Below are 19,950 nucleotides of genomic sequence, written 5' to 3'. Positions count from 1 at the left end.
TCTGCATATATTTGCATGTGGAAATCGTTTTTGACAAAAGCGGTCATCACTACAAACCATAGATTGTAAAAAAAATAAATAAGAAACAAGACAAGAGTGTGACAAGAAGAGAGTCTCTCAGAATGTGACCGGGTTTCACACATACACACACACACACACACACACACACACACACATATATATATATATATATATGATACAAATACATGACATTAAAGTGACATTTAAAATACATAATTAATCAGAGAAAATATGTCAGCTTAACAAATCCACTTAAGCCCTCTCGTGCCTGGACCTGATCTGGATCACAGGTTGTCGTGCTGACCACTGCCAAACCCCTCTCATGGTCTCCTCCCACCGGCCTGAGGGTTGCTAGTGAAGAAGACACATCTGTCTGAGCGCTGCAGGTGTTTCTCACTCTGTGAATCAATGGCACATCCGTGTGGCAGCGAGAAGTATCACACCGGGAGGTTTTCTGAGGCTATTCCTCAACGTCTGTGGTGCGTTCAGGGTCTCTGCCAACAGCAGTGTGTGGCCTTACAGTCGGATTCTTCTATCTTATGGTTTATACACTGAACTTTGATAGGCACAAAAAAAAGTTGATTATGATGGTTGACCACCAGAGGGCGCTACCTAGAGACACTCTTAAAGAGCAGCTAATGTATTGATCTAAGTGTCTCTTAAATAGACTTCTATTGTACTCGTCACTGTGTGTATGTTTGTACAAAACTCCCTTTTAACTGAAATATTTACGTTAGAAAATGTGCTTATGCTCCGACAACTGAAAACACTTTATTCTAACGGAGACAAAATGTTGTTTACCATAACCACACCCACTCTGCTGTGATTGGTCAAACATCGAGTTTATTGCGCGCTATCAATCCAGGAAGTCTCCACCCCCAAGTTGTATAAACAAAGTGGGTGTGATTACAGCTGGAGGAGCTGAATCTGCTCTCGTAACCTCTCGTTCGCTGAGATTTCAGACGGGGGAGAACTTTATAAAGTAATAATTCCAACACATCATCACAATGAGGGACTTATTGCATTTCGGAGAGGAAGACTTCAACATTTGAAACATGCGAGTAAGTCAGGAAAGTTAGGTTTTGGCATTAGTTGCACGTGCAATATTTTATTTTCCATCAACAAGCAGCTGTACAACTTTACCGTCTAAGTCATGATGGAGCTTCTGAGAAGCTGGATCACGAGTCTCGTGTCATGTTCACAGTCATTCCTTTTTTTTTTTTCCTCAGGTATTTTTGCAGAAATCCTGACTGGCTCCTACGCTCTGTTGTAGCGCGAGACATTGGAAGCATTTGTCATCACTTTGGTTTCTTTTCAAGAGTCCTCATGCAGACAACAGCCACAAGATTCAGGCCACTTAAGGTCGAAGAGTCAGATAAACAGCGGTCGTTGGCACTTGAGTGTTTTTGGGTATTGTGGCGAACAAAAAAAATAAACTTCATCCTCATCAGTGCAATGTTGCATAGTGTTGAGCCGCACTAGTGCTGGACAGACACAGGAGTCTTGGGGTTGGAAGCGAATCTCCTGCACTTGAGCAGCAGGAGGGTCAAGTTCATAGTAACAGTTGACTGGGCAGTCATGAGTCCGTCATCATCATCATCATCATCATCGTCATCGTCCATGGTCGCAGAAGAGGGCTTTAGTATCAGCCGAAGAACTCACCCCACGATGTAAAGTACAAAAATAATTCTCAACGTTCTTGGTTACGTAACAAAAAACACCACTAAACCTGTTTCACATTTGAAGTAAACACTAGGGGGCGCTTTAGCATGTCAACGGTCAAATCTGGGTGAGATAAAATTAATTTAAGGATACTGCGATAAGCTTCTTTTCTTTAGCTGAAAATGTGTGGCTTTTGTTAAAAACGTTATGAATAGCATAAAAGAAGCGCACTTTCGTTCACAAATAGGTAACCCGCCACAAGGGGGCGCTTATATTACTCACTCATTTAGAGCTAAAAGTTGAACAACATCACAGAGTCAATCGAACTGACAGATGGGTTTAGGCCTAGTTCACGAACACACATGTTACACAAAAGCCCAACAAGGCAGATAACATCAATGACTTCATGCTAGAATGTCAATCACAACAACAAAGTCAGTCCTGATTGGATGTCCTACTGGTTAGTAGTTGGCTTTTTTTTCCTGTCTTGCATCAGTGTGAACGCTCGGGCAATGACCAGCTAACCTAGCTAACAAGACTTCCCTTGTTTGGGTGATAACAGCTACAAACGGATGCCTGAGCTTTTATGAACAGACGATAGACAAACAACATAAATGCAAATTTCCTTCATAGCAATTATTGCTAATTGTTTAAGCAGCTGATGGCACCTTGATTCCAGTAGAGGGCAACAGTCAGTCCAAAACTCCACCAAAGTTTATAATTCATTAGGGTTAAAACGTGCAAAACCGCGGCCACTAGAGGGCGCCAAAACCCAAGATTCATCCTCTGCAGAATCCATGCCGATAAATGTAAAACTTATGTAGCAGAACATCCAAGAGGAGATGTTGTTGAGTCTCTGTAAATGCACACAATGGTTCTGGTCTCAGGTCCAGACCTCCATGGGCACCATGGCTTCCTTGGAACCAATGGGAGGAAGCAAGTTCTGTTCCACCAGGAACTGAAGAGGGAACTGGACCAGGAAGCCGCGTATTTTCTTGAGTTCTTCCTGGGCCCGCCCCGGGTCCTCCTTTTCCAGCCCAGGCTGGGCCAGAAAGCCCTCGAGCTCCATCTGGTTCCTCACGTCGCTGGACGGGAGACAGCGAAACACCTGAGCAGAAGAAACAAGAGTTCAGGTCGACTGCATGAGGAGGGATACGAGCACTCGTTGAGAACAAGACTCCCACCCGCTGATAGATGGAGGCGTTGCGAGCACACGTAGCCATCCAGATCTCCTTGTAAAAGTGGTCACTGATGGGGTCCGACACGTCGATGGTCGGGTCAGTGTTCGCACCCAAGTTCATCCTGTAAGAGTTGCGAGTGTGACTACTGGTCATCATCATCATCATCATCATCATCATCATCATCATCATCATCATCATCATCGTCATCATCATCATCTTCGTCAATCATACTTGAAGCACTCTCGTCGCAGCTGCAAAGCAAATCTCCCCGCCTGGTACGTCTGTCCATCCATCATCGAGGGGCTGGTCTCAGAGTCCTCCACGATCACCGCCACCTCACTGTCCCTCTTCCCCAACATGCTGCGGTCATTGATGTTCGCAGAACCTGCAGAAACACCGTTGTCATGATTATCATCTTCCTCCTCATCATTATCGTCAGGAGTGTTTTTTACCGATGATGACGGTGTTGTCATCAGCGATCAACATCTTGCTGTGGACGTAGATGAGCTCAGTGACCAGCTTCCCCTCAAGGTCAGCATGGGTCCTCAGACCCGCGATAGAGAGATAGTTCATCCACTGATCCCCCACTGAGAACACACACAACCATCAAAAATGAAAATACATTAATATACAAGAGAATATACAAACTATAGCAAAACCTTCAGTGCAATTAATAACCAAACCTAAGTTAAATTCAAAGCTAGCTGCCAAGTCGACCATCAGGTGTCGCTCAAACATCTTTTTACATGTGGACCAAGCGTGACTGACAGCCCTGCACAGGAGGCTTCATAAAAACGTACTTTCTTTCTTCAGCTGCGAGATGATGGAGTGTTCTCCTCTGTTCATCGTCCTGGAGAGGCAAACATGTTATATTTAGTGTTATACACACACACACACACACACACACACACACACACACATGAATGGTATAGGTAGACACAAACACACCTGTAGTTGAAGTGCATGACGGCCTGAATGGCACTTCCTCCTCCTGTGTTGATGTCGCCCTCAAAGCCTGGCAGCAGCGGAGTCACTACGTACACTCGATACTTTGTTCCCTCCCTGTCAGTCACACAAACAAAACACGCTTTGAGTCATAAAAACAGCATATGTGTGTATGTGTGTATGTCGGTGTGTGTGTGTCACCTGTAGGCTCGGATGATGCGTGCTGCGATTGCGTCTCCAATTTTGTTGAAAACATGTCTGTTGTCTGCACAGCTGATGAAGAACTGATTCTGGAGACACACAGAACAAAAGAGGTACAATGAGTTCTATTAATGACAGGTAGCACTAGTCGAAGCACATTTGCATGTGTCACATGGCCATGTTTCGGACACTGACCTCGATGTAGATGAAGTGTTTGCTCTCCAGGATCACGTGGACGTAGGCGTTGTGGATGGACTCCTCGTGGTACTTGATGCCGGCAGACCAGTCCGAGGCAGAGCGAAGGATCTGGAGGCGATATGTCCGATTAAAAAATGCGTCGTCCAGGGTCGGGATTCAGCAGGAGAACTGACCTGGACTTTGGTCTGAACACAGTTGGGCACCTGGTACCGCAGCTCCCCTGCTGTGGTGTGAGACTTGGGCAGGAGACACGGGTATGACCGGGCTCGATACTTGGGCTTCATCATCTACAGAATATGTGTGTGTGTTAGAGGCTCCATGGACAGCACTACTACTCCAGTCCAGCCGTTGGCAGCACATACTGTTTGACTTCATATTACATTTAAGTGTCATATCTGCAATTCTCTTTGGACCACACTGGAGGTCCCATGACTCCACCTCGTACCTTCGTGAAGTTCCAGCGCTGGATAAAGTGTCGGGCAACATCGCGGGCGGCCTTCCCATGGACCACAGAGGCGATGTCATGCCAGGGCATCCGTGGCGTCACGTGTCTATCGATGAAGTCTGGAAGAGCATGAGTCCGTGAGAATTTGAAGACTATTCGGTGAGAGGATGGAGGACTCACCGTCGAAGGGTTTGTCCAGCTGAATCCAGTCTTTGTGCACAAAGTTGCAGTAGTCCTTCCCGTGCCAGAATCTGGTGTCGCCGACCAGGTCTTCAACCCCCGTCTGGATAGGCCGTGAGCTGCTCTCTGAAACACCATTAGCCGGTTGTGAGTCTGATAACTAGTCCAGTTCTGTAGCCAGTCTTAAAGAATCAGTAACTGGTCTGATCTGTTGAACTGGACTTGTGACACTTACGGTCTTCGGCCTCCAGGTCGCTGTCGCTGTCGGCGTGTGCCAGTCCGTGTTTCTGCAGATGTCGGCGGATGCTACGTCTTGCCCGCCTAATGCGTCCATGACTCTTTAGCTTTGGTTGGTCCCCAGAGTCGAGGGCCGAGGGAATGTTAGCCATACCATTTATGGCTGTGGCAGACTGAGACTGAAGCCGCAAGATTCAATGTGAGTGAGAGAAGAGTATGAGAGAGAGTGTGTGTGATTCACCTGTTCCGTATGTGCGAGGGTCACACTCCCGATGTCGGTCAGTCGATGATCCAGGTCGTCCCAGCGTCCATATGCCAGGTCGATTCCACCCACAAACGCCACTGACTGGTCGACTACGATGATTTTCTCATGGTGGGCCCAAAAATAGACAGCTGAGGACACGTGGTCAGGGTGACGCATCACCTGAGGGGAGAGACAGGTGAGAAGACAGACAGGTGGATGGACAAGTAAAAAGGCTGGGATGGGCAGAAAAACAGTTGGTCAAGACAAACAGGTGTTCAGACAGTTCAGAAGACAAACAGGTGTGCAGACGGTTGAGGAGACAGACAGGTGTGCAGACGGTTGAGAAGACAGACAGGTGTGCAGACGGTTGAGGAGACAGACAGGTGTGCAGACGGTTGAGAAGACAGACAGGTGTGCAGACGGTTGAGGAGACAGACAGGTGTGCAGACGGTTGAGAAGACAGACAGGTGTGGAGACGGTTGAGAAGACAGACAGTTGTGCAGACGGTTGAGGAGACAGACAGGTGTGCAGATGGTTGAGGAGACAGACAGGTGTGGAGACGGTTGAGAAGACAGACAGTTGTGCAGACGGTTGAGGAGACAGACAGGTGTGCAGATGGTTGAGGAGACAGACAGGTGTGCAGACGGTTGAGGAGACAGACAGGTGTGCAGACGGTTGAGGAGACAGACAGGTGTGCAGACGGTTGAGAAGACAGACAGGTGTGCAGACGGTTGAGGAGACAGACAGGTGTGCAGACGGTTGAGAAGACAGACAGGTGTGCAGACGGTTGAGGAGATAGACAGGTGTGCAGACGGTTGAGAAGACAGACAGGTGTGCAGACGGTTGAGGAGACAGACAGGTGTGCAGACGGTTGAGAAGACAGACAGGTGTGGAGACGGTTGAGAAGACAGACAGTTGTGCAGATGGTTGAGGAGACAGACAGGTGTGCAGATGGTTGAGGAGACAGACAGGTGTGGAGACGGTTGAGAAGACAGACAGTTGTGCAGACGGTTGAGGAGACAGACAGGTGTGCAGATGGTTGAGGAGACAGACAGGTGTGCAGACGGTTGAGGAGACAGACAGGTGTGCAGACGGTTGAGGAGACAGACAGGTGTGCAGACGGTTGAGAAGACAGACAGTTGTGCAGACGGTTGAGGAGACAGACAGGTGTGCAGATGGTTGAGGAGACAGACAGGTGTGCAGACGGTTGAGGAGACAGACAGGTGTGCAGATGGTTGAGGAGACAGACAGGTGTGCAGACGGTTGAGGAGACAGACAGGTGTGCAGATGGTTGAGGAGACAGACAGGTGTGCAGACGGTTGAGAAGACAGACAGGTGTGGAGACGGTTGAGGAGACAGACAGGTGTGCAGATGGTTGAGGAGACAGACAGGTGTGCAGACGGTTGAGGAGACAGACAGGTGTGCAGACGGTTGAGGAGACAGACAGGTGTGCAGACGGTTGAGGAGACAGACAGGTGTGCAGACGTTTGAGAAGACAGACAGGTGTGCAGACGGTTGAGGACACAGACAGGTGTGCAGACAGTTGAGGAGACAGACAGGTGTGCAGACGGTTGAGAAGAGAGACAGGTGTGCAGACGGTTGAGGAGACAGACAGTTGTGCAGACGGTATAGGAGACAGACAGGTGTGCAGACGGTTGAGGAGACAAACAGGTGTGCAGACGGTTGAGGAGACAGACAGGTGTGCAGATGGTTGAGGAGACAGACAGGTGTGCAGATGGTTGAGGAGACAGACAGGTGTGCAGATGGTTGAGGAGACAGACAGGTGTGCAGAGTAATAACCTTGATGTTGGGGTGCAGGTGCAGCAGCGTCCTCTTGCTGTATCCAGAGTTGATTCCGAGTGCGAGCTCCACCTCCTTGTACAACATGACGAAGACTCGAACGCCTTGTTGCTACAAAACCAGACGAGACTTCCTGTCACACATTTTTCACTTTGATACAACAGACTCATGGACTCACAGCTTTTCTTCTGAGGAGACAATCCAGACGCCAGCGGTTGCCCTCGACGACGGGTCTCTTGAGGAAGATCTCTGGACTCAACCTGCAGCAACAAAGTCATTACAGGGTTGATTTCAACTCAGATTGAACATGTGTCCTTGGAGCGTCGTTTATCTTTGACATTTGAGTTTTTATTTTACTCTTTTTTAACTTTGTTTTTTAAATTTTTTTTAAAAAGTTGTCAGCTTTGAGATCGTTGTCTTGGTTTGAAACTTAGTTTTCATAAAATTAGTTTTCGTCATCTTTGTGTTTTTCAATTAGTGTTTGTCAACCTTGTGTTTGTCAACTTTGTGTTTGTCAACCTTGTGTTTGTCAACTTTGCATTCGTCAACTTTGTGTTTGTCAACTTTGTGTTTGTCAACTTTGTGTTTGTCAACTTTGTTTTCGTCTTCTTTGTGTTCATCAACTTTGTGTTTGTCAAGTTTGTGTTTGTCAACAAGTTTGTATTTGTTAACTTTATGTTTGTTTTTTAACTTTTTTTTGTTCACTTTGTGTTTGTCAACTTTGTTTTCGTCTTCTTTGTGTTGGTCACCTTGTGTTTGTCAACAAGTTTGTATTTGTTAACTTTATGTTTGTTTTTTAACTTTGTTTGTTCACTTTGTGTTTGTCAACTTTGTGTTTGTCAACTTTGTTTTCGTCTTCTTTGTGTTGGTCAACTTTGTGTTTGTCAACTTTGTTTTCGTCTTTTTTGTGTTCGTCAACTTTGCGTTTGTCAACTTTGCGTTTGTCAACTTTGTTTTCGTCTTCTTTGTGTTGGTTAACTTTGTGTTTGTCAACTTTGTTTTCGTCTTCTTTGTGTTGGTTAACTTTGCGTTTGTCAACTTTGTTTTCGTCTTCTTTGTGTTGGTTAACTTTGTGTTTGTCAACTTTGTTTTCGTCTTCTTTGTGTTGGTTAACTTAGTGTTTGTCAACTTTGTTTTCGTCTTCTTTGTGTTGGTTAACTTTGTGTTTGTCAACTTTGTTTTCGTCTTCTTTGTGTTGGTTAACTTTGTGTTTGTCAACTTTGTTTTCGTCTTCTTTGTGTTGGTAAACTTTGTGTTTGTCAACTTTGTTTTCGTCTTCTTTGTGTTGGTTAACTTTGTGTTTGTCAACTTTGTTTTCGTCTTCTTTGTGTTGGTTAACTTTGTGTTTGTCAACTTTGTTTTCGTCTTCTCTGTGTTGGTCAACTTTGTGTTTGTTTTTTAACTTTGTTTGTTCACTTTGTGTTTGTCAACTTTGTTTTCGTCTTCTCTGTGTTGGTCAACTTTATGTTTGTTTTTTAACTTTGTTTGTTCACTTTGTGTTTGTCAACCTAATATTTCAACTGAATTTGTGTAGATTTCAGTCTCTGTGTGCTCCAGTGTTTCATTAGTTTGTTTTTATGTGAAGTTTGTGTGGTTTTATATGTGAAGCCTATGTTTAAACATATTTGTATTGAAACTACACACCTAGTGTGTCTGTGTGTAACTGTAGTCTGAGCCTTATGAAACCGATCCGTCGGTCCAACACACCTTGCTAGGTGGTGACCGCTCACTGCACTCACTGCACAAACAAACACACACACACACAACCTGGATGTGTGTATGAGCGCGAGCGTCATGACTCACCACCAGTCCGTGATGAAGATTTCTTCTCGTGCCTCCTCCAGAACGTCTGCCACGTCCTCCATGTAGGTTTTCCCGTTGACATACCTGAACACACAACAACACAACTGTACACACGGAACGACAAAAAGGTATGATATTGTTCGGTAAACTTCAAGCTTCAGGAGAACACAATGTTGTTTTTTGTCAGATTTAAAGAATGTTTAATGTTGTCACGCGTGTGTGTGTTGATGACGAACATGGGTGTGTTCTTGTGTGTTTTTATTTCGGCTGTTTGTACGTCTCTGCACCTGAACATGACAAACTTGTCTGAGCTTGTAATGAAGATCACACACACACACACACACACACACACACACGTCTCACAGACAGTATAGTATTGCGCAGCAGGAGGACAGGTGATGAGCCATCCAGGCTCACTTTCATTTGCGGTGTGTCGAGTTTCTCCAGGAAGACACACACACACACACACACACACACACACACACACACACACACGTCTGGACCGGTCTCCTGTCTGGTGTTACACTAATGGATTTACTAGCAAAGATCAAAAGGTCAAAAGGGTTTTGTCGTCGCACCTCGAAGCTGCAAAAACACACACAAACACAATGTCGTTGCCTTGGTTACCATTTGGCAGGAATGTTGACTTCCTCTCTGGCGAAGGAACCAAAGCGATGATCCGTGAGGAAGGCCGAGCCGTACTTCCGAACGAAGCCGTCGATGGACTGACCCCACCAGCGGGCGTGTCGGTAGCTGTTGCCCTTGATGACCAGAGACCTGAAGACACACACAAGGACACAGAAGTTCACATCACTGTAGCGCGGGAGCACGTTGGAACACGCACCTTGAGAGGCTGTCGATGCGGATGCCGTGCTGGGTCTCCGTGTCTTTGGAGTCCATCTTGATGTCGAACTCTTTGTCGACGAGCATCACGAAAGAGATGACGCCGGAGTCTGGTTTCATGTAGAGCAGGAAGGAGTCCTTCACCAACAGCCAGCTGCACAAGAGACGCACAATGAGCAACACAACTTGTGTAGTTCAAACATTATCACACAGAAACAAAAGTAAAATGGCTGACACAGAACCTTTGCCTAAAATAGTTTGTGGTTTTAAGACAAATGAAACAACGTTTGTGTTCTTGACAAGAGTTCCTATTTGTCAACACTGTCCCAGTGAGCCAGGGCTGAGGCACACCTGTCACTCATCTAATGAGAGACATTGATCCACTGACCGTTTGGACCAGCGGTAGCAAATCTTGCTGCGGCCGCAGCAGTTCATCCCTGGGAAACGATGACCGCCGGACCTCTTCTGCACCATCCCTTCTCTGGAAACACAAACACGTCAGTCTTCAGCGGCTCCAGACTCAAACCTCAGACCTGAATAAACTGGGTTCTTACAGGCCTTTGGGTCCAAGATCGTGGATGAACGACAGCTGACTGACGTCGATGAACTCCCTCTGCAGGAGGACATCCATCAAAGTTAGGTTCTTCTGAAGGTTCTTACTGTGTGTGTGTGTGTGTGTGTCATCACTAAGGGTTTTACTTGTCTCACCGTGGCGTGGTAATTCCTGTACATGGGCATCTTCAGCAGGTTGTTCAGGTAATCTTCCAGTTGTTTCTGGATCGCAGAAGAACGTTGGTGAGGCAGCGAGAAACTCAAACACAAGACCTGAAAATGTGTGTCTGTCCACCAACCCTGCGACTGGACACCTGCTCCTCCCTGGCCAGCTCTCCTCTTGGAAGACTTGGCATCTGTCGAGCCTCGTCCCGGGTCGCCGTCTGCCTCTTGATGGTGTGGCTGCAGACGGGAGGCATCAACGTGACACCGAATCCAGCTTTTATACCACTTTAACATTCATTGTATTCTGCAAAAACAATGGTGTGGCGAGTCGAAGGTACCTGCGTGTGGGCAGCGGCAGCCTCATGAACGTCTTGTACGTCCGGAGCTCCCGGTGCAAGTCCAGGAAGTTCTTCTCCTTCTTCTTCACCAGCCACGTGAACTCTCCGTGTCTGAGCTCTATCTTGAAGACGGCAGGCATGGACTGAAAAATACAGATTCTCATTTGACCCCTGCTAATGAAATCTGAAGCTGTTATAGGATGTAAAAGTGTGTGTGTGTGCGTGTGTGTGTGGGGGTGTGTGTGTGTGTGTGTGTGTGTGCGTACCTTGTTGACGCTCCTCTGTGTGGTGACGTTGAATCGATCTTGCGCTGATGTGAAACGCTCCACCTCCAGGATTTTAGCCGTGATCGGAGACGAGAGGAAAACTTTGCCGGACGACTCTTTGAAGCCGACGGTCTGGTAGACGTTGGTGAAGGACACACGTCCGGCTGTCTCACACACACACACACACGTCTGAGCACATGTGAAACACTCCCACAAGTGTGACATCACAAACCCACCCGTCGCAGGAGAGTCGGACGTGTCGTACTCTCCATCGTTGAGATCCAGCTCCCGAGTGTCCAGCTTCTCCATGATGTTGCTCATATCATTGGCCACCAGCTCCAGCGTGCTGGACGTGGGCTGACTCTGACGCAACATGTCGGCTCTCGATCCGGAGCCCCGGGCTCACCTGGAAGCACAGGTGACACAGGTGTTTTTTTTGCTAGCAGCCGAGAACATCTGAACTCCTCTGTTTCTACACATCCGCCTCGCAACACGGACGCACTGGCGTCTCACCTGAAAGCACACACACTAATCCCTCTGATGAGATTATAATCTGCCCTGATGTTATGAGTGTCTGACAGGATGAGTGGCGGGTCAAAGTTCAACACCAAGTTTGTTTATTTTCATCACACAGTTGAAAGAATGATGTCAAACACGCAATGCAGTGAATGAAAATCTATTCAACAAATAAAACTTTTGCCCTTTTTCACGTCTTCAAACCACAGGTGTGTCCTGGCTTTACTTCTGTGTCTAGATTGACCTTGATTCAGTCTCGGGTGGATCTGTCCGGAGCGTCCAGTCCACCTGCAGTTCACTTGTTGACACTCGGAGCCCCCGGGGAGTCCTGACCGTGTGGAGTGAGGTTTGCTGAAGAGGAACCCGAGAGAGCAGGACCTGCAGCAGCATCAGCTGATGTGCACATTAGCTGGTCCTGCGAACAGTTTTCTCTCTTCACACGTCAGTCGGCGGATCCTCATCTGTCATCGAGAGCTAAGCTGCCTCAGTCCAACTACTGACTCTGGAACAGTTTCACCAAAACTGTCTGAGAGGACCTGATGTTGACACATTCAAGTTCACTGGAGAAAACACACACGCACGTACACTCGCGTTTATACACACTTGCATGAGAAAACACACTTATTCACACAACAACACAATATATTGGGATATATTGCAATACTGTAAAAGGTATAATTGTATTTTTGTCTGAGTACTTTCATCTGGTGTTGGGGAATTTACAGACAACATGACTCTTGACAAAGTCAAATCAGCCTTTTTTTTGTTTTGAAACCAAAATATGTCCAAAACATGTCCAAAACATCAGCTTTCAAATCTGCTGGAGCATACTGTATCCTCTCATACTCAGCAGAATTTCGTGTTTCTTTTGGCAGCTGAGGATGTAGTGACAGCTGCCATCTAGCAGGAGAAAGTTTCATTGCAACACAAACATTTGCTTAATTATTTGTAAATCAAAAAACTGAATTGTTTTATTACGAACAAACTTTATTAAAATAAAAAATTTGAAAGACCAAAGGCAACCACTTCTTACAAAAACAGTCACTCACGTGTACACATAAGAAAACACACGCTTACGTGCACACATGTGTACACACACTCTCATGAGAAAACACAGACACTTACTCACACAAAACCCATTCATTTATGACTCACATGAGAAAATACACAGTTAAAACCCACACTCGTACAAAAGTGAATACGCTCCACCATTTATTCATTCACTCACTCATTCACATTAAAATAAAATGAAAACACACTCAATCTCACACACATTAAAAAACAATCACACATACAGGTTTCTGATGAAATATGAGATTCAAATGATGGTCTGGTGTATTAAGAATCACCCTGTCAATCAAACTTTAACTGACCTGAGCGTCCCGAGGCGTCATGCTCTTCACCATCATCATCAACTAGAAGAATAACTTTGTTACTCGGCCGGCCTGAGAGCAGATTGAAGCCTCGAGGAGTCCGAGGAGGAGGAGGAGACTCAGACGGAGGCAGGAGAGTAACGGGGGAGGAGACTCAGGCGAGGGAACCAGGTTTTTAAAGGTGTAAACTTTGACCTGGAGAATGTTACCTTAGCAATAGGTTGATGACTGACCCGCGGGCGAGCCAGCAGAGAACTATCTCAGGAGTTCTGAGTGAGTCAGAAGGAAGAACAAAGGTAGAGTAGGAGGTCGTTCAGTCACCCGTGAAAGGTTTAGTGACAAAAAAAAAAACTTTTAAAAGGGTGCAGGTTCTGAGTAAAAATACACAAAACTTAGTTCACTCACTTAAGATCCATTGAGACGTGAAATGATACGGTGGTCGTATGTCAATCAAATTTAACTTGCTCTCTGGTGATGAGTTTAGTTTAGTTTAGCGGTTTCAGGGACATTTAATGGACTGTTTAATTATAGATGCCGCTTGAGCACAACATTCTGAAGAACATCTACCCCACCTTTAATGATGTCCATGTAATATTCGCTCTATTAAGACTGTGTGACCAGAGCGTAAGCTTCTTGACTCCAACTTACTTCGCATAGGTTGGTTTAAGGTTGTTAGTTCTCAAAAGCAGAATTATACAATGTTATTTATTGGTTTAAGAAAACAACATTAGCATCACACTAGCTAGCCTTAATCCTGTAGCTCACTCCAACAATCTCACACACTACTAGTGTCTCAATGTGACTTTTAGACACTACAATTATGATCAAACACACGCCAAAGACACTGATCAAGTCAACAACCTCCAGAAGACCAGGGGAACTTTTGCACTTTGAGTCAACGGTGAGAAATATTTCACCTCCGTCTCTCAGACTGTGGTGAAGTGGAGCCACAGTGAGAAGACACACACACACACACACACACACACACACACACACACACACACACACCCGCTCACGCATGCACATGCAGAGTTGCAGACCATGTCTGCATTGATCGTGTGACCTTCTCTCAACACTCACTCATACTCTAACTTTTCATTGACTTGAGCCTCCAGCTCCTGAAGCTCTTCAGCAGTTCTGGTGAAAAGGTCAAAACTGTGCCACGATTGGCCTCAGAAGAGCAAAACAAGTCTTCTGATATCAAGCAGCAGCCCAGGTAAGTTCACCTCAGCAGTGGGATACATTTGCAACAGCGCCTCCCTGTGGTTACATCGTCAAAATGCTGCAGGGCCATATATAGTAATCTTAAAAGACACAAACATGTGTCGTCATGGGTGGTCAGTAGAGGAACATTCAGAGAAGTGCATGTCACCTATTGACAACCATGTTGTGAAATGTGTGCACTCAAGTTGAAAAATAGTTTAAAGTGGCCTCACACTGTCAATGAAAAAATTATGATTAATTAAAGTGTCAAAGACCAGAAACGATTCCAAGGAACATATACCTCGAGCAGAGTCCGACTTGTCAGACTCGAACTTCAGGTTTTACAGTTTCACTTACTCGACAAAACACATATATCCTGCAAAGGAAATTAAAGTTTCACCACATCCATTACTGGAGTCGCTCAACAGCCGTGAGGTCAAAGGTCATAGGACTGCTTAGAGAATGACCAACACAACTGACATTTAAATTCCAGAAGGAAAATGTTGCTGACACCAGCAGTTTTGATCAGTCCAAGAAACCACGAGACTGTTAAGTAGGAAAAGAATGTAAAGAATCCAGCAAGTCTCGTCTGCTCCATACAAGTGACAGAGCAGCGCTCGCTGCTGACTCACTACAGTCACACTCCTCACATTGTTTCTTAAGAGTAACGTCAAGCAGTGACTAACAGGTGTTAGAACAGCTCAAATCTTCAACGTATCTGCTGCTATTTTTAATTGTTTATCCACCGAAATGATCCACGATGATGCTATGGTGACTAACTAAGTAATACTACTGTGACTAACTTAGCAATACTACGGTGACCTGCGAGGTTATGTTACAGTAAATACAGAGTAATACCACGATGATTCTCAGAGTAATACTACAGTAACTAACTAAGTAATACAACGGTGACCTGGGAGGTCATGTTACAGTAAATACAGAGTAATACCACAATGATTCTCAGAGTAATACTATATTTCCTTTGTTACATTATAAAAACAATTTAATTTTTTTTCTGATTAGAGTAAAATAGCAGATTATAAAATGATCGATGTTGTCTTTATAAATACAGATCATCAATTTGGTGAATGAGAACATATTAATAAGTTTAGTTTGAACATCTCAAAGTGACCAGTGAGGCTGACATGATACGATCTGATCTGAGCTTGGGCTGAATCTGTTATGTCCTAAAAATTTGGTGAAGCTGTTATAGTTGTGTATAGAGAGAAAAACGGACATTACATAAGCATTCATCTATCTTCACTCGTGTAACACCTACACAACTCTCATTCTGGGACCAAATCAGAGGAAATACATGCAACCATCAGACAGAAATAAAGTAACTCTGTATTGACCACAGCATCTCTGAGAGGAAATCTAAGCTAAAGTGTGGTCAACAACAAAACCACACACAAGAGATGCAGCACAAGCAGCCTGTGAGTGGAACCAGCAACCTTTCTGTCATGATGACATCATCTGAACGTCAGGACAACATTCAGGAGTCACAGCCACACTGACTTCATCTACTCCACCAGCGCCAGTTCAGATCTACTCCACTTACTTCACCTCTACTCTACTCCACCTCAGTTTTACTCCAATATCTCTGATCTACTCCACTTACTTCACCTCTACTCTACTCCACCTCCGTTTTACTCCAATATCTCTGATCTACTCCACTTATTTAAATCCAACTCTACTCCACCTCTGATCTACTCCTCTTACTTCACCTCAACTCTACTCCACTTCAGTTCTACTCCACCTTAGATCTACTCCACTTACTTCACCTCAACTCTACTCCACTTCAGTTCTACTCCATAACCTCTGATCTACTCCACTTACTTTACTTCAACTCTACTCCATCTCAATTCTACTCTACCCTGATCGACTCCCCTTACTTCAACTCAACTCTACTCCACCTCAGATCTACTCCATGTTCTTGAGAGAGATTAAATGTGTTTGCTTCCTTGGTTTTAAATTAAACTGCAACATGCCCGGGCTAAGAAACACCCACTCGGTTGTGTGTGAACGTGTGTTTGTGCAACACCCTCGAATTCAATTAAGACACTGTACTGCGAGAACTGGTTAGTCAAGTCTGTCTCACTAACACACACACACACACATGCACGCACACATGCATCAAGCCTGTAACACTTAACTTGAGACACAAAATAAACCTACACAAACTACAACAAAACCAAAATGATACACACGTGCATGAACACACTTGCACATGTTTCTGAGAGACTCACTTATCTCCACACTCGTTTAAAGGCAAACTGACACACGTGACAAAAGGCTGTTTCTTCACTCTTCCCGTCTGTAATATTTCCGCAACACACGCATGCACACACACACACACACACACGTTCAGTGGTTGACCACGATCGATTTAAGAACTGATCTGAGACGTCAATGACGCCATCACACGCATGACCGGTCAGGCCCGGTCCTCGGGGTGTGTACGACAACAAGAGTGTTGAGAGCTTAATGTGGCGGCCAGGTGGTGCTTTTTCATCCTGTCATGACATTTGTCGTCATATAGTGCGATAACAAATGGAATGATATGATGTAGATATCAAACAACGATGATTCCTGTCCAAATATTAGCCTTGGCTCGTCCCCGATTACTGAACGATGAACCAACGAGTCTGATCATGTCGGGTCACCTTACTTTATCTGGCTGTAATTCCCAAGATGGCCACTAGAACTAATTGGCTTACATTTCAAAGCATCACTTCTGAGACCTGGAGTGGAACAACAGACAGACGACACACATCGACCACACATGGTGTCGTCAGTGGTGAAGGTAACAACTACACTTTCACAGACAAACATCCAACCTGGACCAGAACCAGAGTGGAACTGTGCTGACAAGAGCATTCCTCAGAGAACATGTCAATCAAGAGTCAACCAAGTAAACGACAACAATCCATCTGTAGTGTAGTCCAGCTCTGGGTGACAGCTGTCCTTACCTCAGTGTAACTACTGTTGTGTGTGTCAATGTATTGAGTCTGCAGTGTTTGTGTTATTGTGCATATTTGTGTCATTCAGAAAATATGTGGTTATGTGTGAGTGTGAATGGCTGTGTATGTGCATCAATTGTGTGTCATCTCTTAGGTCAATTGTAGTCAATATTTCAAATTTGGTCAACAGATAAAATAAATATTGTGTGTCAGCTGACAGGTGTCACACACACCTTCCTCACAATAAACTCTTCTCAGAACTGCGACCTCCAGAGACCTCCTTGGCGGGGTCAAGTAGACCCGACATTTGTTCTTCAACTTTACCCGAGTTTCGTTATAATTCCTCAGACTTTGTTAAATGTTGTGGGGGAGAAACATTTTTTTTAAATAAAAGAAACGAGTTATCCTCTGAGCCAGAGAGAGTTTCCAAACAAAGTTTCACAGATAAAAGAATGAGATGTTCCCAGTGAAGAAGAGCCATGATCGACATCGCGCTCGGATGTTCTAAGGGGAAGTGGTTTTTGCAATAAAAGAAGGAAGAGTCGCCGTGACTCGATACGGCGGACAGGTCGGACTCGTTCTTGCTCCCGGACAGAGAAGCCCCGGCAGCAGCTTCGGGGCCCGAACGCGCTCCTCCGTGAAGACCCGCTGAGGAGCACCGAGGCTGCGGCCACTGCGGCGCCTCTGTCACGGATGCTGCGCGGACAGCACGTCCACACACCCCTCGGGAAAAAAAAATGCGTTGTATCCCTTCACACACGTCACTCACCTGCACAGAAGACTGGAGTCCGGGCTGAGCTGGATTCCACTGACTACCTGGCGGCGCAGCAGCTGGCTCCGCACTCGCGCACTCAATCAAGCCAGATGACGAGGCAGCACTTCCGGTTTCTTCACAGTAAAGGCGGTCCAGACCGGAAGTGTTACAACATTTTTGATTTCACGATTAAAAACACGTGCCAACTCAACTCAACTCAAGGGAAAGTACGACCGCGAGCTCTGTAATGTGAATAAATAGTGTGGGTGTTCGGAACCTTTTACCCTGATCTATTCATTGAGGTGTGTGTGAGCAGAACCAGAAATACAAGAAATATTACCATGAATGCTTTCAGTGTATCATTCAAACGCTAGGTTACAGTGTTGATCTCTTTAAAGAAAATATATAGTTGCCATTAATAAAACGGTCATCTCTAATTGTTGGGTGAACAAAACAGATACAGGAGAACAAAACAGATCAAAAGAGCAAATGTGTAGTTTTGTTAACCTCCGTTCTACACCACCTCTGATCTACTCTTCTTACTTCACCTCATCTCTAATCCATCTTAGTTCTACACCACCTCTGATCTACTCTTCTTACTTCACCTCATCTCTAATCCATCTTAGTTCTACACCACCTCTGATCTTCTCTTCTTACTTCACCTCATCTCTAATCCGTCTTAGTTCTACACCACCTCTGATCTACTCTTCTTACTTCACCTCATCTTTAATCCATTTAGTTCTACACCACCTCTGATCTTCTCTTCTTACTTCACCTCATCTCTAATCCATTTTAGTTCTACACCACCTCTGATCTACTCTTCTTACTTCACCTCATCTCTAATCCATCTTAGTTCTACACCACCTCTGATCTTCTCTTCTTACTTCACCTCATCTCTAATCCGTCTTAGTTCTACACCACCTCTGATCTACTCTTCTTACTTCACCTCATCTTTAATCCATTTAGTTCTACACCACCTCTGATCTACTCTTCTTACTTCACCTCATCTCTAATCCATTTTAGTTCTACACCACTTCTGATCTACTCTTCTTACTTCACCTCATCTCTAATCCATCTTAGTTCTACACCACCTCTGATCTTCTCTTCTTACTTCACCTCAACTCTAATCCATTTGAGTTCTACACCACCTCTGATCTACTCTTCTTACTTCACCTCATCTCTAATCCATTTTAGTTCTACACCACCTCGTATCGTCTCTTCTTACTTCACCTCAACTCTAATCCATGTTAGTTCTACACCACCTCTTATCTTCTTTTCTTACTTCACCTCATCTCTAATCCATTTTAGTTCTACACCACCTCTGATCTACTCTTCTTACTTCACCTCATCTCTAATCCGTTTTAGTTCTACACCACCTCTGATCTTCTCTTCTTACTTCACCTCAACTCTAATCCATTTTAGTTCTACACCACCTCTGATCTTCTCTTCTTACTTCACCTCAACTTTAATCCATTTTAGTTCTACACCACCTCTGATCTACTCTTCTTACTTCACCTCATCTCTAATCCATCTTAGTTCTACACCACCTCTGATCTTCTCTTCTTACTTCACCTCAACTTTAATCCATTTTAGTTCTACACCACCTCGTATCGTCTCTTCTTACTTCACCTCAACTCTAATCCATGTTAGTTCTACACCACCTCTTATCTTCTTTTCTTACTTCACCTCATCTCTAATCCATTTTAGTTCTACACCACCTCTGATCTACTCTTGTTACTTCACCTCAACTCTAATCCATGTTAGTTCTACACCACCTCTTACCTTCTTTTCTTACTTCACCTCATCTCTAATCCATTTTAGTTCTACACCACCTCTGATCTACTCTTCTTACTTCACCTCATCTCTAATCCATTTTAGTTCTACACCACCTCTGATCTTCTCTTCTTACTTCACCTCATCTCTAATCCATTTTAGTTCTACACCACCTCTGATCTACTCGTCTTACTTCACCTCATCTTTAATCCATTTTAGTTCTACACCACCTCTGATCTACTGTTCTTACTTCACCTCATCTCTAATCCATTTTAGTTCTACACCAC

The 19,950-nt window shown here is 44.9% G+C and overlaps 1 protein-coding gene across 1 annotated transcript; it reads right to left on the bottom strand.

Moving 5' to 3' along the window:
* Positions 1-1,109: 1,109 nt before the first annotated feature.
* On the bottom strand, positions 1,110-17,997 carry pld1b (phospholipase D1b). The gene is made up of 26 exons (XM_087789360.1): positions 17,906-17,997; positions 11,318-11,487; positions 11,082-11,245; positions 10,816-10,958; positions 10,612-10,714; positions 10,469-10,534; positions 10,315-10,373; positions 10,149-10,241; positions 9,762-9,914; positions 9,545-9,694; positions 8,918-9,001; positions 7,293-7,374; positions 7,115-7,225; positions 5,312-5,494; positions 5,069-5,249; positions 4,834-4,959; positions 4,654-4,772; positions 4,382-4,495; positions 4,206-4,316; positions 4,011-4,099; positions 3,813-3,926; positions 3,665-3,714; positions 3,317-3,451; positions 3,096-3,249; positions 2,868-2,985; positions 1,110-2,791 (listed from the first exon to the last, which is right to left on the bottom strand). The coding sequence occupies exons 2-26, from the start codon at positions 11,454-11,456 to the stop codon at positions 2,567-2,569; spliced, it is 3,066 nt and encodes a 1,021-aa protein (XP_087645486.1). The 5' UTR covers positions 11,457-11,487; positions 17,906-17,997; the 3' UTR covers positions 1,110-2,566.
* Positions 17,998-19,950: the final 1,953 nt, after the last annotated feature.

Source organism: Callionymus lyra, chromosome 4 (genome assembly GCF_982586985.1).
Source record: "Callionymus lyra chromosome 4, fCalLyr1.hap1.1, whole genome shotgun sequence".
Taxonomy (NCBI): Eukaryota; Metazoa; Chordata; class Actinopteri; order Syngnathiformes; family Callionymidae; genus Callionymus; species Callionymus lyra.
This window is presented reverse-complemented; position numbering and strand designations above follow the sequence as displayed.